Here is a 21,201-nt window from a genome sequence, read left to right on the forward strand (position 1 = left end):
TCCTTGACCGCTGGCTACGTCCCTTCCGTCTTCAAGAGAGCGAGAGTTGCACCCCTTCTGAAAAAACCTACACTCGATCCCTCCGATGTCAACAACTACAGACCAGTATCCCTTCTTTCTTTCTCTCCAAAACTCTTGAACGTGCCGTCCTTGGCCAGCTCTCCTGCTATCTCTCTCAGAATGACCTTCTTGATCCTAATCAGTCAGGTTTCAAGACTGGGCATTCAACTGAGACTGCTCTTCTCTGTGTCACGGAGGCTCTCCGCACTGCTAAAGCTAACTCTCTCTCCTCTGCTCTCATCCTTCTAGACCTATCTGCTGCCTTTGATACTGTGAACCATCAGATCCTCCTCTCCACCCTCTCCGAGTTGGGCATCTCCGGCGCGGCCCACGCTTGGATTGCGTCCTACCTGACAGGTCGCTCCTACCAGGTGGCGTGGCGAGAATCTGTCTCTGCACCATGCGCTCTCACCACTGGTGTCCCCCAGGGCTCTGTTATAGGCCCTCTCCTATTCTCGCTATACACCAAGTCACTTGGCTCTGTCATATCCTCACATGGTCTCTCCTATCATTGCTATGCAGACGACACACAATTAATCTTCTCCTTTCCCCCTTCTGATAACCAGGCGGCGAATCGCATCTCTGCATGTCTGTCAGACATATCAGTGTGGATGACGGATCACCACCTCAAGCTGAACCTCTGCAAGACGGAGCTGCTCTTCCTCCCGGGGAAGGACTGCCCGTTCCATGATCTCGCCATCACGGTTGACAACTCCCTTGTGTCCTCCTCCCAGAGTGCTAAGAACCTTGGCGTGATCCTGGACAACACCCTGTCGTTCTCCACTAACATCAAGGCGGTGACCCGATCCTGTAGGTTCATGCTCTACAACATTCGCAGAGTACGACCCTGCCTCACACAGGAAGCGGCACAGGTCCTAATCCAGGCACTTGTCATCTCCCGTCTAGATTACTGCAACTCGCTGTTGGCTGGGCTCCTGCCTGTGCCATTAAACCCCTACAACTCATCCAGAACTCCGCAGCCCGTCTGGTGTTCAACCTTCCCAAGTTCTCTCACGTCACCCCGCTCCTCCGCTCTCTCCACTGGCTTCCAGTTGAAGCTCGCATCCGCTACAAGACCATGGTGATTGCCTACGGAGCTGTGAAGGGAACGGCACCTCCATACCTTCAGGCTCTGATCAGGCCCTACACCCAAACAAAGGCACTGCGTTCATCCACCTCTGGCCTGCTGGCCCCCCTACCTCTGAGGAAGCACAGTTCCCGCTCAGCCCAGTCAAAACTGTTCGCTGCTCTGGCACCCCCATGGTGGAACAAGCTCCCTCACGACGCCAGGACAGCGGAGTCAATCACCACCTTCCGGAGACACCTGAAACCCCACCTCTTTAAGGAATACCTAGGATAGGATAAAGTAATCCTTCTAACCCCCCCCCCCCTTAAAAGATTTAGATGCACTATTGTAAAGTGGTTGTTCCACTGGATATCATAAGGTGAATGCACCAATTTCTAAGTTGCTCTGGATAAGAGCGTCTGCTAAATGACTTAAATGTAAATGTAAATATTATTTTGTTAAGTGCTGATGTGCGCGCTGGTTGTTCACGGTCGGTGTTTGTTTGTTTATTGTTTGTTGTAGTTTCACTTTGGATTAAAAGTATGTGGAACTCAAATCACGCTGCGCTTTGGTCTGTCTACCCTCACGATCGTGACATGAAGTTGGTTCTAAGGGGCAGTTGACCTTTCATATAAGGAATTTGATTTATAGCATTTACTTTGACTTAAGCATGACAATTTAGTACTTTTTCCACCACTGTACGTAAGTACATTTAAAACCAGATACTTGACTTTACTCAAGGATTATTTTACTGGGTGACATTCACTTGAGTCATTTTCTATTACGTTTACACAGATCAGACAGACAGGTGTGATACCTCAGATTCAAGGGTGTTCATTTAAAACAATAAAGAAAAGAAACAGGTCTCCTCCTGGTTTCCGCATTCTGGGCTCCAGGGAATGCTGTCTCCTCTTGGGTAGATCACCAAGCCCCTTGGATCTAGCAGACCTTGAGGACGTCTATCTGGTACCAACCTCTCACTATCTCCATCCCTCCCACGTGCTGCCCTCATGGCAACTTTATGGGCCCCGTACGGTTGGTGAGCAATCAGCCCCAAAACACCTCCTTTGGTCTTCATCCACCTGGGGGGGGGGGTCCTTTAGCCTGGCTGACTGTCGGATTGTGGACTACGAGGGTGGGGTCGTCCTTCCGTCCCATCCAATGGCTCCCGAACTCGTCCTGCGTCCCCTTCAGCAGAGCCTCGTTATTCTAGTGTGTCTCCACGGCTCCCAAGAGGTCCTCCAAGGTCTGGGGCATGCATAGGCTCGCCGCCCTCTTCATGTTGTGAGGTAGCGCCTGTTAGAAGTGATCCATGACCACTTTGTCGGTAACGGGGAGGGTAGTTACGTCGATTAGGAGCCATGCCCTGGTGATGCGCAGTAGGTCGCTCATCTGGGCTCGTGGGGAAAGCATTGGCCACGAACCTCCAGGCTGTACCGGTAGTGGCAGAGTACCTCCCGCTTGAGACCGTCGTAGTAAGCCACCTGTTCGGTGTTGAGGTCATAGTATGCCTTTTGGTTGTCTCCGGACAGGGACGGGAACAGCAGACTCGCCCACTTCGCCTTGAGACATCGTTCCCAGAGTGCTGTCCGTTCGAACGTGCAAAGGTAGGTCTCGATGTCGTCATCGTCCGTTAGCTTGATTAAAAATTGATTGGAATGCAAATCGATCTGCCTTTCTCCCCTCAGCTTCCTGACTTCCTCAAGCAGGCAGACATTCTGTAGACGCTGTTCTTCCAGCGATCATTCCTGAATGTCCTGTTGCTCTTGTTGTGCCCAAAAGAACTGAGCTATCAACTCGTCCATGCCCGTTTCGCGTAAACGTCAACCCTGGTCCGACCACGTTGTCAAATGCCGCGTTCTCCACCACTTGTGGCAGACCAGTTGGTTTGACTTACTCACCAGCCTCAATCAGCCCTAATTAGTCCTGGGCGGACCCGTCGAGACCAGGCACATCCAACAGAGGGAGCCACCACCACTTGATCTAGACTCCGTCTGTCACCTGGCCTCAACGAGTCTCCCCCTGGTGGCTTATACGCTGTACGCCACATAAGGTATCGTCATTTTTATTCAATTATGGCAATTGAGTACTTTTTCCACCACCGTGTGGCCACATGAACCAACCAGCCAGCTTGTTCCATTTTGGTAGGGCAAAACTCACCAGTCAAACCATCAAAGAAAAGCTAAGAAATAGGAGAAGGCTGCATTAATTAAACCAACGTGCTTTGACTAAACAAGGTTATGACGAGAGGACAAGCTTTCCTATGAAGGAACAGGGTTTTATGTTGAGGGATGGGAGCGAGTGGGAGGTGAGCTGTTTAAAGTTGGGGAATTTGAGAGGGGATGTGAAAAGGAGTCTGAGGGTTTGAAACAAAGGATAATCTCTATAACTGCTGTCCCATCTACTGTATGTAGTTGATACCTTATGCTGAGGGTGTAATATAGATGATAAGTTGGTTTGGCAGAACTGCGACAATATAGCTAGCTAATACAGAAAGCGCATCCAGGATATTACTTGGCTAAGCCAGCAATTTTTTCTACAACCATTGCCTGAGGAACTTTTTGGGAATGTACACAAGTGGTTGGGGCTTAATTATGTTTCTGCTAAGTGCAATGGAATTTGTAGAAGCTGAGTAGAAATTTAAACCAGTGGAAACATTGGCCTGTATTTACTAGTGCTGGTTGACATTACTGCGCCCTCTGTGAGTATTTGATTGGTTTATACATCAGCTTGTAATCCAATAGGAACCAAATGTCCGGAGACTTAGGCTACATGCTAGACTTGAGAAGTAGGGGAAACACTGGCCATATGCAACAGAGCAAAGATTGAGAGAGGAATGGATGGAGGAAGGGTGAGAGAGATCGGGTAAGGGATGGAGGAAGGGAGAAAAAATAGGGACAAAACGTACTGTTCATGAATGATGTGGTATAAAACAATCCACAAAGCCATGCTTGTCAGGATGGGAAGTATCCATGTCTCAGGAGCATGGAATTAATTAAAACCAGTGCATCAGTTATTGTTTTGAGGGAGACATTGGTTCCAGCATCCTTCAAAATATATATTTAAATTAATTTCAAAGCTATTGAAATGAGTACACACAGACATTCTCAGTGGTCTTGTGTATTGTGAGTGTGTTATTGTGTATGTACAAAATAGTTAGTTAGAACCATATGCATTTTTGGGGGGCCAACACAGTCAAACACAGAGTGTTATTCCCGCCGGATCCTCTCTTACCAGCCACATACAGTGCCTTCGGAAAGTATTCAGACACCTTGAATTTGTCCGCATTTTCTAAAATGTATTAGATAGTTTTTTTTTCCTCATCATAGACATTTTTGCAAATGTATTAAAAATAATCAACAGAAATCACATTTACATAAGTATTCAGACCCTTTACTCAGTACTTTGTTGAAGCACATTTGGCAGCGATTACAGCCACGATTCTTCTTGGGTATGACGCTACAAGCTTGGCACACCTGTATTTGGGGAGTTTCTACTATTCTTCTCTGCAGATCCTCTCAAGCTCTGTCAGTTTGGATGGGGAGCGTTGCTGCATAGCTATTTTCGGGTCTCTCCAGATTTGTTTGATCGGGTTCAAGTGAACCACTCAAGGACATTCAGAAACTTATCCCGAAGCCACTCCAGCTTTGTCTTGGCTGTGGGCTTAGGGTCGTTGTCCTGTTGGAAGGTGAACCTTCACCCCAGTCTGAGGACCTGAGCACTCTGGAGCAGGTTTTCATCAAGGATCTCTTTGTACTTTGCTGTGTTCATCTTGGCCTCGATCCTGACTAGTCTCCCAGTCCCTGCCGCTGAAAAACATCCCTACAGCATGATACTGCCACCACCACGCTTCACCGTAGGGATGGTGCCAGGTTTCCTCCAGACGTGATGCTTGGTATTCAGGCCAAAGAGTTAAATCTTGGTTTCATCCGACCAGAGAATCTTGTTTCTCATGGTCTGAGAGTCCTTTCGGTGCCTTTTGGCAAACTCCAAGCGGGCTGTCATGTGCCCTTCACTGAGGAGCTGCTTCCGTCTGGCCACTCTACCATGAAGGCCTGATTGGTAGCGTGCTGCAGAGATGGATGTCGTTCTGGAAGGTTCTCCCATCTCCACAGTGGAGCTCTAGAGCTCTGTCAGAGTGACCATAGGTTCTTGGTCACCTAACTGACCAAAGCCCTTCTCCCCCGATTACTCAGTTTGGTCGGGCGACCAGCTCTAGGAAGAGTATTGGTAGTTCCAAACTTTTTACATTTAAGGATGATGGAAGCCACTTTGTTCTTGGGGACTTTCAATGCTGCAGAACTGTTTTGGTACCCTTCCCGAGGTCTGTGCCTCGACACAATCCTGTCTCGGAGCACTACAGACAATTCCTTCAACCTCATGGCTTGATTTTTGCTTTGACATGCACTGTCAACTGTGGGACCTTATATAAACAGGTGTGTACCTTTTCCAAATCATGTCAAATCAATTGAATTTACCACAGGTGGACTCCACTCAAGTTGTAGAAACATCTTAAGGATGATCAATGGGAACAGGATGCACCTGAGCTCAATTTCGAGTCTCATAGCGAAGGTATTTCTGTTTATAAATTTGCAAAAATCTCTAAACCTGTTTTTGCTTTGTCATTATGGGGTATTGTGTGTAGATTGCTGAGAAAGTTTTTGAAAAATGTAATACATTTCAGAATAAGGCTGTAACGTAACAAAATGTGGAAAAAGTCAAGGGGTCTGAATACTTTCCGAAGGCACTGTAGCTCTTAGGGTTGACCTTGTGTTGCCTCTGCTAACATTCCAGTGCCGGAGTTGGCCATCATTATCAACGTTATGAGTGACCCCCACTGTAGGGACAAAACATCAGGCTGTCTAGGTCAGACAAAAACATACAAACATAGAGCTCATGCACACACATACACACACATACATGAGGTGCCTTTTTATTTTGTATTTTTGTGCCATACTAAATTTTCGTTCACTACCCTCAAAACCCAATGTAACAATTCTCGCACGCAGCTACTGTCACTCATAACCTAGATGGAGTCTAGATGCATGGACTGGGGGGGGGGGGGGGGGGGGAGGGTGGAAGCTGTTGATTGGAGAAGATACTGTAACATATACTGTTCTGTGCTGACCGTCATTATTTGAACCTAACAGAATGCATGAGATAAGTTTTCTCTGAAGAACAGTGGTTCAAGCATCTGTCAGATGTTGATTGCTTGAATCATTTGAATAACACAGCTGTTTAACTCCTGATAATCACATTAAAAATCTATCTGTTTGAACAAACACACAATTTCCTTCCAGCTTTATAATTCAAAATGATGTCATACCAGGCCATTTAACATTTTCCTGCATTAGGAAACAATCCATGGAAGAACTCACGTGTCCTTCCTTCACCGCAATGTAGGCTTGATTATTACTTATAATAAACTCTGCAGGCCATTACGTGATCTATTCTCTGTAATTGAGTAGCACAAACATAAATCTGAACTTTTCCTCAGGCTTGCCCATGGAAAGCAGCCAAAGCTCACAGTAAAGAAAGGAGCAGTGCCCTTAACGAGAGGCAGACCAAATAAGTGTGTCATTTCTCCTCCTTTTATGCCAGGGTAACCATGGTGTTGTATTAATATGTATTTTGCCACCTTGAGAGATGTGATAACAGACTTCCTTCATTTGATGGGAGGTGTGTGTGTGTGTGTGGATATGTGTGTGTGTGTGCAGATGTCTGCTTGGAGAGGTTATGAGTGACATGGTTTAAACACCACAATTAATAAAAACAACAGAACGAAAGAAGAGAGGATGTGAGACATAGAGAGAGTATGCCACTTAGTTTAGATGAGTTTGGATGTGAACTTTCAATGTTTCACCTGGAGGTAAATGTAATTGTGCTGCCAAATGCCTTTGTAATACTTAAGTGTTTTTGTGTAGCTGCTGAAGAATTGTTATAATATTTTACTGCAGGTGCTCTAACTGTTATGCTACGGGTATTCCCCTCCGTGTCACACGATTGGAGGTTTTATTAGACAGCTGTGGCCCAAAGCATAGTTGAGATAAACAGATACCAAAGCCACACACTGAGGAGGATAAAATACATGTTATTTTAACCCAGTCTAAAACCCCAACGGCAGTATCACAAAATCTGCCACACTTCAGTCTCAAAGCCTTACAGTATGAGAGTGTGTCTGTGTGTGTGGAATTCAAATGCAATGCATCTTGATCCCCTGTCTCTCTGTGTTCCTCAGGATGGATGAGAACTACAACATCATCCCCCATGGGGTTAACTTCCAAGACCCAATCTTCCCAGACACACCAGAGAACCACCGCATGTTCGCCAGCCTCTTCCAGTTCTCCAACTGCACGGCCGGAATCACAGTCCACACCTACACCCCAGAGTGGGAGGCTCAGGAAGACAGCCGGGTACAAATTAAACTTATCTATCGCTCTTGTTTATGTGTGCCTTTATTACAAAAGTCTTAACAGCATCGCTTAAACAGCATCTCCTAAACCACCAAAGAGCAAGATCGGCAAAGAAAAACAACCTAGGTTGGAAGAATCTCATCAAAACACATGCAGGAAACCTTTGACAGACACACTATATACAGCTGATCAAATTTCCTTGCCATTCCCCATGGCTGAGGTAGCATGCAGCGTTGCATATTGTAGCAAGTCTTCCATGATCACCTGCACTTGATAGACAGGAAGATTTTAGTAAAAGGTAGTGCTGCATAGTATTATGTTTAGCTTAACCTCCCCTTAACCCCCAATCAGTGAACAGTGCCTATAATGAAACAGAATGCAATAGGAGCAGTGGTGTTTTGAGCCCCACATTTTTAGCCCAAAAAATATTAATGATACTTGAGTTAATAAAGCCTCCATTCAATCATACAAACATGGTCTCTTTTTTGCTTTCTTGAGTAAGGCAGCTCCAAAATGCAGGTGTTTCAGCCTAGCTCAGTGCTCTCTGTGGTGGTGGGGCAGCCAGCGGAAAATGTGGAGCGTAGGGGTTGGTAATGTTCTCTAGTTGCGCCGTGATTGGCTTAGTGTTCTGTCACACATGGGGACACTACATCACTGACAAATCTATGGGTAGAGCTACAAAATTCAAGCCCCTTGGGAGCTACCATAGAGTTACATTATAAGTGCCAATCCAAGAAGGCTCAAGGTCATTGGCCACAGATAAAATGATGTCAAATCACGTTATATCTACAGTAGCTTTGATTGGACATACTTTCAAAATCTTAGCTAGAAGTAAAAGGGTAGGTAACACATTCGCCACGCTGATCCTCAAGACAGGGGCCCCTCAGGGGTGCTTGCTCAGTCCCCTCCTGTACTCCCTGTTCACTCATGACTGCATGGCCAGGCACGACTCCAACACCATCATTAAGTTTGCCGATGACACAACAGTTTGATTTGAAGTCAACAATCTACTGGCAAATCCTTTTTAATCCTTGTCATATGAAGTGAAATAATGAAGAGAAATTATAGATAAAAAGTATCGGTGCTCATCGGGCATTGGACATAAACATTATACAGCAAGTTGGAAATCGCACCTTCAACAATGAGTGGTTTGGAAGGAATCAGTGGCTAACTGTAAGCATTGCAAAGCAATCACTAGCCTGTTATTCATTGGAGTAGGTGTGTGGTCCCAATTCTCGGTTTAAGGTTCTCTTTCCATGCTTAAAATTATAAACATTCAACGTTGGCCATGCTGTCAATCTAGCATGATTTCTGTCGTGCTCATAACAAGTGTTAACTCAGAACTGGGAAATCTGACTTCAGTGAGTTCAAGACAACTGGGAACTCAGGAAAAAACTAGCTCCGACAGGGAAAATACATTTTGAACCGTTATCCAACTTCCAAATTGTAAATTGGGAACTCGAGCCTCATTCTAAAGCTATTCCCGGAAGATCACTGACGTCATCATGATTCAACCTTGTTTTTTTCCCGAGTTCCCAGATGTTTTCAAAGCAACATAAATCCAGAGAATGCCAAGCTTTGATGATAAAGTTTGACAAAATTTGCCCACAAAGGACCGCCGCACCTCATTCCTGTTCAAGTGAGTACAGCACAGCAAGTTGAGTCCAAAAATGTCTTGTATGCTGCTGTATAAATTATGTAATATGCCAGGGAGATATGTATACTGTAGCTAAGAAAGTAATACTGAGGTATGTTTTGTAGTAAACTGTTAGTAGCCCATGTGCTTCACCCTAATAATTTGATCTATTTTCCCCTCTGAATTTTGCCTACCGTTCTGACTTGTTGGTGCACATGTAGCCTATAACCTGTTTTAGAGAAATGTAATCATCAAATATTGTAAGAGCTTTCATTGTCGGCTTATATGCCCCCTTTATTTATCCTACGGTTCTGACTTGATGTACAGGGAGAACACTGTAAGTATGTTCTGAACAAACAGTTATATTGACTAAATCCGTCCTAGCTCGCTCATTAATGTCTTAATCAAAATTTACAGATTGCCTCTTATCCGCTTGTCGTCCCCTTATGCCATAGTTTGTACATCTCAATTGTCAGTAGAAACCACATTTGTTTAAGCATGTCAGCCATGTCAGATATGTTTTTTTAAAAGCTAGTAAATTAGGCTGAATTAACTGTTTTGCTGCCAGACAAGGCTCCGCAGATAGCCACGTGTAGCAGAGGTAAAGTGTTGGGACTGCTGTTGGAACTCTGCTGTTGGGATAGCTTTATGTAGGCCCTAACAGTTTGTTGTCACCGTTTGTCACCTTTATAGTGCAATTAATGCATTGTTTAGTGTTGTGTTGTGTAGTGGCTTTGCTGGTATGCACCCCCCAATTTGTTTGTTTTGTTTGTCCCACCAAGATTTACATGCTAAAATTGCCACTGAATAGGAGCCCCCACTTCACAGGGAATGGAATTGTATGCTATCCAGAAAGCATTCTGCTAACTGACAGGGGTGGGGGGGGGGGGGCTGATCCGAAATAGGGGATTTTATTTTTGCTTTGGGGAGGATTATGTGAAATTGTGTATTTATTGGATACAGGGGAGGGTAGTGAATCTTTTCCCTGTTTTACATGCACCATTTGCAGGTTTTACTATATCATTTCTTCCTTACAGCCACATTTCCTCATCTGCTTGCATGCGCCTCCCCTATCAAGGTGTTTTGGTACTTCCATTACTTTTCTGTGCACTTGCTATACAGTCAACTCTATCCTGCCCTCTATCCATAGTGATAATAGTGGTAGGTGGATTTTTGTCACGTCCTGACCATAGTAAGTTGTTATTTTCTATGGTAGAGTAGGTCAGGGTGTGACAGGGGGTGTTTGTCTATGTTTTGTATTTCTATGTTCAGTTTCTAGTTTTGTATTTCTATGTTGGTTTTGTTTGGTATGATGTCCAATTAGAGGTAGCTGGTTGTCGTTGTCTCTAATTGGAGGTCATATTTAAGCTGATGTTTGTCCCACCTGTTTTTGTGGGTGATTATTTTTTGAGTAGTGTTTATTTCTCTCTGCGTCACGGTTTGTTGGTTTTGTTATTGTAGTTATTTGTGTATCGCAACGTTTCACGTAATAAATAAATATGTGGAACTACAACCATGCTGCACTTTGGTCCGATCCTTTTGACAGCCGTGACAATTTTGTCCAGATCTGCAACAGCAATCATTAATCATTAACTAGCAATCATACCACACATAAAATCATTAAAATCTCTTCACATAAAAAATTGATTAATTTATATGAAACTATTTGTTTTAAATGATTATTTGCTTCAAATTGAATAAAGTACTTCCCAATTGTAGTAGTTGGGGTTTGGTGACATCGCGGTGAATCGAATCATGGGAATCATTTGTGAATTGCAGAAGTAATCAATTTTTTTTTAGCTGTAGCCTTCCTTTCCAATTGTGTCGCTGCAAAACAAATTTTGTAGGTAGTTTAGGTTTATTTGGTCATTCAATTTATGGGACATTGCAACTCAAAAGATGCTAGTAGTCAGCCTGAAGTAAACACTTCTAAAGGTAAGATATATATATATATATATATATAGCTTATTGGCTCTATAAAACCCGCCATGAATGCTGAAATTTTCACATTTTTCCCCAAAAACATTACTATTTAAATGTTGACTGCAAAGTAGGCCTTCCTGACAGAATGATATCATGATGATTTGTATCAATTGGGTGCACATTTGTTTTGCATACTCTGCCATCACAAACTAAGTGTACAAAACATTAGGAACACCTTTCTAATATTAAGTTGCACCCCCTTTTGCCCTCAGAACAGCCTCCATTTGTTGGGGCATGAACTTTACAAGGTTAACTAGCAATCATACCATACATAAAATCATTCAAATCTGCACAAATGTTCAATATAAATCCACAAGAATATAGAGGAATATCCATGTCTCAGGGCTTACAAATATTTTTTTTTACCTGTATCCTCCCCTTCATCTACACTGCTTGAAGTGGATTTAACAAGTGATGTCAATAACTGGTCAGTCTATATCATAGAAATAGCAGGTGTTCCTAATGTTTTGTGCACTCAGTGTATACATAGCATCAACATTTTTTTATCTGATTTCCCACTAGCTGATCATTGTCTGCAGCCAGCTCTGTTCGTAGTGTAATGAGACAAACAGGGAGAAGTGGTCAAGTCGAATATCCACACTTATAAACACAGGGTTGCTACAGTTATTGTTATTTGTGGTGGTAATCATTCTTTTTGAGTACATTTTATGAGAGGGAAATGTATGTAAATCATTTCTACAGTACAAGGGGATGGCCATGTGAAAATATTTTTTACATCCCTAATAGTGGCTTTGTAGTCAGGGCTAACCACAATCTTCAAATGTCTACTGAGGAGAGGCTTGTAAGTGTAATTTGTTCTTTGTGGCTGGGAGACCGGAATTCTTTAGGTGGTGGATAGAGGCCTTGCTCTGATGGTGCAGACAGTCAGACTCCCCTTAGTTAGAGCTCTGCTGTGCTTCTCTCTCTAAGTGTCAATGCAGAGTAGAGTATGTTGACTGGAGAGTGGGATGCGGCTGAGAGACAAGGAGAGGCATACAGGTTTTTTATCCATCTATGGAGTTTTCTACAATGAGCACAGAACAGAAATCTATTAGACTGTACTTGTAATGGCTATTTGACCAAGAAGGAGAGGGATGGAGTGCTGCATCAGATGACCTGGCCATCACAATCACCTGACCTCAACCCAATTGAGATAGTTTGGGATGAGTTGGACCGCAGAGTGAAGCAAAAGCAACCAACAAGTGCTCAGCATATGTGGGTACTCCTTCAAGACTGTTGGAAAAGCATTCATCATGAAGCTGGTTGAGAGAATCCCAAGAGTGTGCAAAGCTGTCATCAAAGCAAAGGGTGGCTACTTTGAAGAATCTCAAACATAAAATATATTTAGATGTGTTTAAAACTTATTTGCTAACTACATGATTCTATATGTGTTATTTAATAGTTTTGATGTCTTCAGTATTATTCTACAATGTAGAAAATAGTCAAAATAAAGAAAAACCCTTGAATGAGTAGGTGTGTCCAAACTTTTGACTGGTACTGTAGGTAAAACATTTTGGTAAAACTTTATTTGGGTAGTCCATCTGTAGATGCTCTACAAGCATTTTAGATGCTCTACAGTAACATTTCAACTTAACCCTTAACCTAACCCTAAACTTAACCCTAAACCTTACCCTAACCCTTAATCTAAACCTAATCCTAACCGTAACCTTAGCAAGCAGTTGCTTAGCGACAGATAGTTTGTTGATAGTAGGACCATCTTTAGAGCATTTACAGATGGACTATCTGGACTGTTCAAATTAAGTGTGACCAAATTATTGGATCAGTTTCAAAGCCCTGTCCCGTGGTCCTGATTTGAAGTAGGTTGAGGGAAAAGTGTGCCTCATACGCATTGTAAGATACTGAATGCTAGTAAACATGCTGATGTCTACACATTTCTCCATAACCTATCCATGGTTCACCTCAGAGTTCCAGTGTCAAGATCAACGCCAGTGATTACATCATAGAGTCCTGTACGGTCCCTTTATAGAAACGAATAATCTGCCATTTCAATGTCTTTAGATGCCATTCATTGAATTCAAGATTTACATCAGTCTTCTCTGTTTCCAATCATGTGCTAACTGCACATAAAAGCCTTCTTTCACGATGAAGGAATAAGAATTGGCTTATTTCCATTAATGACCACATCTCAGCTCAAATCTGTAATCAGAGGCAAAGCCAAGGAAATGCACAATGTTTTTCTTATGATTACACTCGTATTACAAAATAACTGAAAGGAATGGCTAGGCCCACAGGCTGGACTGTGTGACAGCACAACGCAATCATATACTGTCATCATGCCACACAGACATGACTGTTACTGCTGTGTAAGAATGACATTCTAGGGTCTTCACATGTAAAACGAATGATAATTACCCAACACACATGATGTTATGATTATAGTCGTCAATTTCCTGCGTTAGACTGAAAATCTCATGCCCATGGAGGTATCTTCAACTGGGACCCACAGCTGTTTTCCCTCAAAAACCTTTGATGTCCCTCTAATAACATGGGAAAATGTTCCACTAAGGCTGGAAATAAATGTATTAATGAAGAGATGAGTGTCAAGATTGCATATTATGTCAATGATTCTATGGAACCTGGGTCCCTACCATTATGACCACAGTGATACATCATTCATGTGCCACTTATGATTAGTGGCATTTATTGGCATTTCCAATAACAATGACAGAAAGATGTGGAAATGGGGACTTTACTCTGGGTACCTCTGGTCTGAATGAAAAATACTCAGGCAAACAAGCTCCATCTCTCCTTCCAAATGTTTTGGTTACCTGGAATTTTCTGTTAAGAGTTACCTGCTGAGTGTCCTGGCTGGTCTAGCAGTAATGACGCAGCCTCCAGCACATACTGTATATACTATATACTGTATACAGTGTCGGCATAGGTTCGAATCTGGCCTACTGCTATTTGACAAAACCGCATTGTTTTTTTCTCTATTTACTGAGTGATCGATAGAGCTATAGATACCATATCTTATGACAAACAACTTACAGTGCCTTCAGAAAGTATTCATAAGCCTTGATTTTTTTCCCACATTTTGTTACGTTACAGCCTTATTCTAAAATTGATTAAATAAAAAATGGTCCTCATCAATCTATACACAATACCCCATAATGACAGAGCAAAAACAGTTTAGACATTTTTGAAAATGTATTAAAAATAAAAACTTAAATATCATATTTAAGTAAGTATTCAGACCATTTACTCAGTACTTTGATGTAGCACCTTTGGCATCGATTACAGCTTCGAGTCTTCTTGGGTATGACGCTTCAAGCTTGGCACACCTGTATTTGGGGAGTTTATCCCATGCTTCTCTCTCTGTGTGCTTAGGGTCGTTGTCCTGTTCGAAGGTGAGCCTTTGCCCCAGTCTGAGGTCCTGAGAGCTCTGGAGCAGGTTTTCATCAAGGATCTCTCTGTACTTTGCTCCGTTGATCTTTCCCTCGATCCTGACTAGTCCCTGCTGCTGAAAAACATCCCCACAGCATGATGCTGCCACCATCATGCTTCACTGTAGGGATGTTGTCAAGTTTCCTCCTCCTTCCTCGTGTTTCTCATGGTCCTTCAGGTGTCTTTTGGCAAACTCCAAGCGGGCTGTTGTGTGCCTTTTACTGAGGAGTGGCTTCTGTCTGGCCATTGTCCATCAAGCCTGGATTGGTGGAGTGCTGCAGAGATGGTTGACCTTCTGGAAGGTTCTCCCATCTCCACAGAGGAACTTTGGAGCTCTGTCAGAGTGACCATCCGGTTCTTGGTCACCTCCCTGACCAAGGCCCTTCTTCCCCGATTTCTCAGTTTGGCCGGGTGGCCAGGTCTAGGAAGGGTCTTAGTGGTTCCAAACTTCTTCCAATGAAGAATGATGGAGGCCACTGCGTTCTTGGGGACCTTCAATGTTGCAGATATTTTTTGGTACCCTTCCCCCGATCTCTTGCTCGACACAATCCTCTCTCGGAGCTCTACGGACAATTCCTTCGACCTCATGGCTTGGTTTTTGCTCTGACATGCACTGTCAACTGTGGGACCTTATATAGACAGGTGTGTGCCTTTCCAAATAAATGTCCATTGAATTTACCACAGGTGGACTCCAATCAAGTTGTAGAAACATCTCAAGGATGATCAATGGAAGCAGGATGCACCTGAGGTCAATTTCGAGTCTCATAGCAAAGGGTCTGAATTCTTATGTAAATAAGATATATATATATATATATATATATAAAAATTCTACTTTTGCAAACATTTCGCATTGTTATTGTGGGGTATTATGTGTAGATTGATGAGGGGGGGGAAAAGTATTTAATTCATTTTAGAATAACAAATTGTGGGAAAAAAATCAAAGGGTCTGAATACTTTCTGAATGCACTGTATATAGGAGAGGTCGCAATTTACGCGATCAACAGGCCATGCCAACAGCCAGCCACAAAATAAAATGAGCCAGGCTCTTTTACGCCGTCTTCCGAATGGTAGCTATAAATGCAGAGGTTGCGCACAGTGCAGCAATATGATGAAGTGTGAAAGTTTCTGCCACTGACATAGAGGAAAACAGTTCCAAATAAATGACATTGTTACGTGCTCCACCACCCATGTTATCTACATGATTATATGTCCATGTGGGCTGTGTTATGTAGGTAAAACCTCTCGTTCTCTGAAACAGAGAATTATTGAACATCAGGAGAAACGACAGGGATTATCCATTCGCAGTACATTTTAATGACCAAAAACATGACATTTCTACCCGATTAGATTTTGTGGCACAGAGAAAGTTAAGATATCAGACAGGGGAGGGGATATAAATAATACTCTGAGTGACAGAGAATGTTATGGGATTTTCAACCTCCAGACATTATTTCCTGAAGGTCTTAATGATGAAATGCCCATGCATGTTATTTTGTAAATGTGAACATGAGTTAATGCCACCACTTCAGATGACTCTGACGTTTTTCTTGCGCTGTACCCAATGATTTACGAAAACTTGCTTGATGGGTCGATGTCCTCATTGTGGTTTTACAGATGTGTTTAATACGTTTTATGTACACACTTTATTCGAATATTTATGAAATGCGCATTGTTATATTTGCTAACACTTACTTATTTTCCCTTGACTCCAACCACATTCGATGCATTGAACGGATGTGGGTGGAGCTATGTCTACATAAGGGTGCTAATTAAAAAAAAACGTACAAAAGCTTTGACGAAGGAGGCCGAAACATAAAGCTTAATTAATAAAGAGCAGTGATACTATCAAGAGCAGTGATACTATCAAGAGCAGTGTGTGGGTTTAAAAAAAAAATGTCTCATCTTATTCAACTGTTACCATGCATCTGCAAAAAAGATAGCTCAGATGTGCAAGTGTCTTTTGAATTTTAGAACTACTGGCTAAAAAGTATCCAAAAGAACCAGGGAATATCTTTAAATACAAGTAGACTTCACTGTTGGTCTTAGAAGATTTAACACTATCAACAAACATGATAGGTTACTCTCCTCAGTACTACCACTGTTAACTGATGACACCTGTCATCATTTTGAAGAAATTACCTTGTGTTTATCGTTAATCATTAAAGTTGTGCGTCATGTGTTTTGAATGAAGGGAATATTCTTCAGTTGGATAGTATGTTCACCTACAACTTAGCTGTAGAAACACAGTAAATTAGCAGATATCTTTCATCCTCAATATCAGTGTATTCTCGTTCAAAGGATTAGGTCTAATTCATGACATATGAGGTGAAAAATTCTTAGAATCTGTCTCAGACTTTCCATCACTGAAGTGGAACAGTTTCTAGATTTGTTTTTCTATCTCTATTGCTTGGCACATAATACATTGTGGCTTGACATGACCATTTTAGCATATCCCCCTACAAGGCAAGCATTTGTTTTCTGAAATATGTTTCAAAGAAAGGAGATGAATATCTTTGCCTTTTGAAGTAAATTATAGATTTCCAAACATTAAGACTGTATCAGGAACTTGAGTAACCATAGGATCTAAAGATTCAGGACTGAATTAGGTTAACAACTTGGTTGGGGTTTGTGCAATGGATCATCAAAGGTCTAAAACAATGATGCAGTAAAACAACGATGGAGGTTTCTTATTATTTTTCCCTTCAATAATATAATACTATAGAACAGCATGCTAAACAACAGCCTGAGACTTTATTCTCTGAACTCACACATCATCTGAATCAATTATGATCAACTTCAATCTGGTAAATTAGCATTTTGCTCACTTCCTGTTGACTGACTTCCTGTTTCTTCCAGCTGCTGTGCTCGACGGTGCAGAAGGCCCTCTTTGAGGAGGAGGAGCGTGTGAAGACTCTCTCCCAAAAGGTGCGTTCTCTGGAGAAGGCCAACAGCCATCTGCGAGACAAGGTGAAGAACATGAAGCGCCTGCTACGCCAGGCTAAACGAGACACCAAGGACCAGAAGACCCTTCCAATGAAACAGCTGCACAACCCCGAGCCCCCCCACCCACACCAGGACACCACACAGGACCAGAAAAGACCCGCCCTCAAAAAGATCCTCACCAAGACGCTAAAAAACTAAGCCCAAACCCGCCCCTACCACCACCACCTGTTGCACTGCAGACATGGACAGGCTTAAAAGGATATAAGAACTGTATAGAATGTGACATCAGGAGAAGGATAAGTAGGCTATAGACAGGTATTGTATGTAATAATGTATCATGTCAAAAGCTATGGAGATAGCGGAATTGCATACTCTTAATGTGATGCAGACTAGGCACAACTCTGTTACAAGAAAGTGCATTCAGAAAATCAGAAATGTTTTGTATGCTGAAAAAAACGATGCAGTAAAACAACGATGGAGGTTTCTTATTATTTTTCCCTTCAATAATATAATACTATAGAATAGCCTTCATAATTTCTAAATATAAATCAAGTTATTTCACACACATATACTCTGTATGGATCTATAAGGAATGCCTACATTACAATGTGATAAGCGTTTATTGTCATTGCAATCACATTGTGCCACTCTGTTCTTACCACAGGAAGAGTAGCAGGACAATTTGAGGAAACCCAGCTAGCAATGAGGAATCGGCCCAGAAGCAGCCCTCTTCCTGGGGGCCGGAACTGATTGAATCGGCCCGGAATTAGGTGTCAGACTCGGCCCAGAATCAAAATGAATGACTGCCCAGAATTGGCCCAAGTACATCGGCCGTTTCCGTCTACCAGAATTCAGCCGACTTTTCCGGCATCTTACCAGACTCCCCCCAGAAGCGGCCTGATGCAAATGTAAATAAATGTATTCAAAATTACCCAATTTCGTCATTTTAAATAGTACTATTATCCATTGTATACATACAAATTATACCCATCCACAAAAAAACACCATACAACTGGTGACCGTGTCAGCGAGTCGCTACAGCGCACTGGGACAAGGTCATCCCGGCTGGCCAAACCCTCCCCTAACTCGGACGACGCTGGGCCAATTGTACGTCGCCTCATGGGTCTCCCGGGCGCGGCCGGCACAGGTCTCAGACCAACATCTGTAGCAATGCAGTTTGCACTGCATGTAGTGTCTTAGACCGCTGCGCCACTCGGGAGGCTCCATCCACAAAGTTTTTAATGCTTATGAATTGCCTTGCACAAAGTATCAAAATTCTAAAATACTACACAGGACTCTTAAAGAATTTATTTGTATTTTTTTTATCACAGAAACTATGAGAACATATGGAAAAAATGTATAATGAAATGTTAATTTTATAAAGCAGCCCGTGTAATAATCTGCCAGAGAGTAGCCTCAATCAGCCTGAGCCCCAAGTAATACATTTGGGCCAGATAACTCTCACCGGAATCGACCTGAGCCCCAAGTTATACATTTGGGCCAGATAACACACACCGGAATAGGCCCGAGCTCAATCCCTGCATCCTAGCCATAAGTAATACTGCCAAAGGTGGCCCACACTCAGGCCACATGATGTCGGCCACATGACTCTCAGCCGAGTGCCCCGACTCTCAGCCGGAATCGGCCCAGATCCACTGCGCTAGCTGGGAAACGTTGTCTTGGATCAAATGTGATTTCCGCACACAGGCTGAGACGGCACTCTTGCTTCATTACGACTCACTGGTTATAGAACAGTGAGAACAAAACAGACGGGGGTTCGCTTTGATTGTGACAACATGTAAGCTGTATTTAGTCTCCAAATGTTTTTTGAAACATAAATACATTTGCACAATGAGGACATCTCTCAAACACATCGTTACACTTTTTGGTTAGCAAGCTAGTGAATTTTTGCCATTTTGGCATTGACATGAAATCAATGAAAACACCTCAAAACAAGATATGGTATCAAGAACAAGATAAAACTAGCTGAAACGAGCCAGCTACGAATGACAAAATGGCATCTTCTTGTCATTTTTGCTAGCTATCTGATCATTCAGAATCATAACAAAGCAAGGCCACATTGATGCACACTCGTAATTTCTGTGACGTTGTCAGCCAACCCGTCTATACAACTGCTTTGTTACAAACATGTATGCTGGGGGATATGGTAATCACAGTCTCATCCCACCGGGCCTTCCTGACCCCCTATCTCATCCAAACCTTGCTCCCATATCCCCCCTTTCCTAGGTCCCCTCATCTCAGTACCATAGAGTAGAGGTCAGTGCTGCCTCTGTGAAGCCTTATCCTCCTGTGAGGATATAATATTGAAAAAATATATAACATTCTGATAAATAAGGTGAGGTGTTTGAGCTATGTTGGCAGGTCAAAGTCTCACCCTGTAATTTTACACACCTCTCACGCCCCAAACATGCCCAGGCAAAATACTCTGCCTTCCCCAGAGTGGAGTTCGATGCCAGTCTCCATGCCAGGTGAGATGCTGCCATGGTAGCTGTCACCTTTTGGAGAACTAGTGGGAAAGTCAAGGAAAGGCCTACAGGTGTGCTGGCAAAACCATGCCAAGGACCCCACACTGCTGCCCTGAGGGTGCGAAACCCAAAACAGTCATACTGGTTAAGAACATCTGCTAAATGACTTGAGTGTTACATGTAAAAGGTTACATTCCGTCCTTAACAACTGATGCTGGATCACTTCCACAGAGTACAGGAAGTTTGATTTAGTGACAACACAGACGATAGACTACACAGATGCTAAACTCTTAATACTGTATCTATGGCTCTGATAAGCTCTCCCGACCCTTCCCTCCCCTCCCCAGTTCCAACTATAACCATTACACACCAACAAATTCTGTTGAAATCTAGATGTTTCTCATTTTGCCAGTTATATGGTTATTATTAACCAATAATAACTTTATCCCAAGGGCTTCCAGGTTTATTTGTTATTTTTTTAAGATCCCAACTTTTTGTGGGTGGTTTTATACATTTCTATTGAGTGAAAAATGTGTTTTTATATTTGAAACAGGGTGCTGAGCACTCAATAAATACAACCACTAGCCAATGAGGTGTGATGTGGTACAGTAAAATATTTTTCTGTGTCAGAACTGAGAGGCGTCCCAAGTCCCCTATTATGTGTTGTACTTGGCTTTTATGTTTGTCCTCTTCAAACAATAATCATTTGGTTGCCTTTAATTTAACCTTAGTATATTCATGTATGACAGCAAATAATGAAAAAAATAAACATTATGTTTTTTACATTTGTATCGCCGACAGTGTCACCAGCGAAGCACCACCACACCATCACACCTCCTCCTCCATGCTTTACGGTGAGAATCACACATGCGGAGATCATCCGTTCACCTACTCTGTGTATCACAAAGACACGGCGGTTGGAAACAAAAATCTCAAATTTGGACTCATCAGACCAATGGACAGATTTCCACTGGTCTAATGTCCATTGCTTGTGTTTCTTGGCCCAAACAAGTATTTTATTCTTATTGGTGTCCTTTAGTAGTGGTTTCTTTGCAGCAATTCGACCATGAAGGCCTGATTTATGCAGTCTCTTCTGAACAGTTGATGTTGAGATGTGTCTGCAACTTAAACTCTGTGAAGCATTTATTTGGGCTGCAGTTTCTGAGGCTGGTAACTCTAATGAACTTATCCTCTGCAGCAGAGGTAACT

General features: G+C 42.7%; 1 protein-coding gene across 1 annotated transcript in view; it reads left to right on the forward strand.

The window, feature by feature from the left end:
• ccdc3b (coiled-coil domain containing 3b) overlaps window positions 1-20,777 on the forward strand; it is a 44,736-nt gene extending 23,959 nt beyond the window's left edge. The window contains exons 2-3 of the mRNA XM_014166755.3: window positions 7,365-7,539; window positions 17,420-20,777. Of these exons, the coding sequence (XP_014022230.1) occupies window positions 7,365-7,539; window positions 17,420-17,704 (460 nt within the window). The 3' untranslated portion in view covers window positions 17,705-20,777. The remainder of the gene's footprint in view (window positions 1-7,364; window positions 7,540-17,419) is intronic.
• Window positions 20,778-21,201: the final 424 nt, after the last annotated feature.

Source organism: Salmo salar, chromosome 22 (genome assembly GCF_965601325.2).
Source record: "Salmo salar chromosome 22, fSalSal1, whole genome shotgun sequence".
Lineage (NCBI taxonomy): Eukaryota > Metazoa > Chordata > Actinopteri > Salmoniformes > Salmonidae > Salmo > Salmo salar.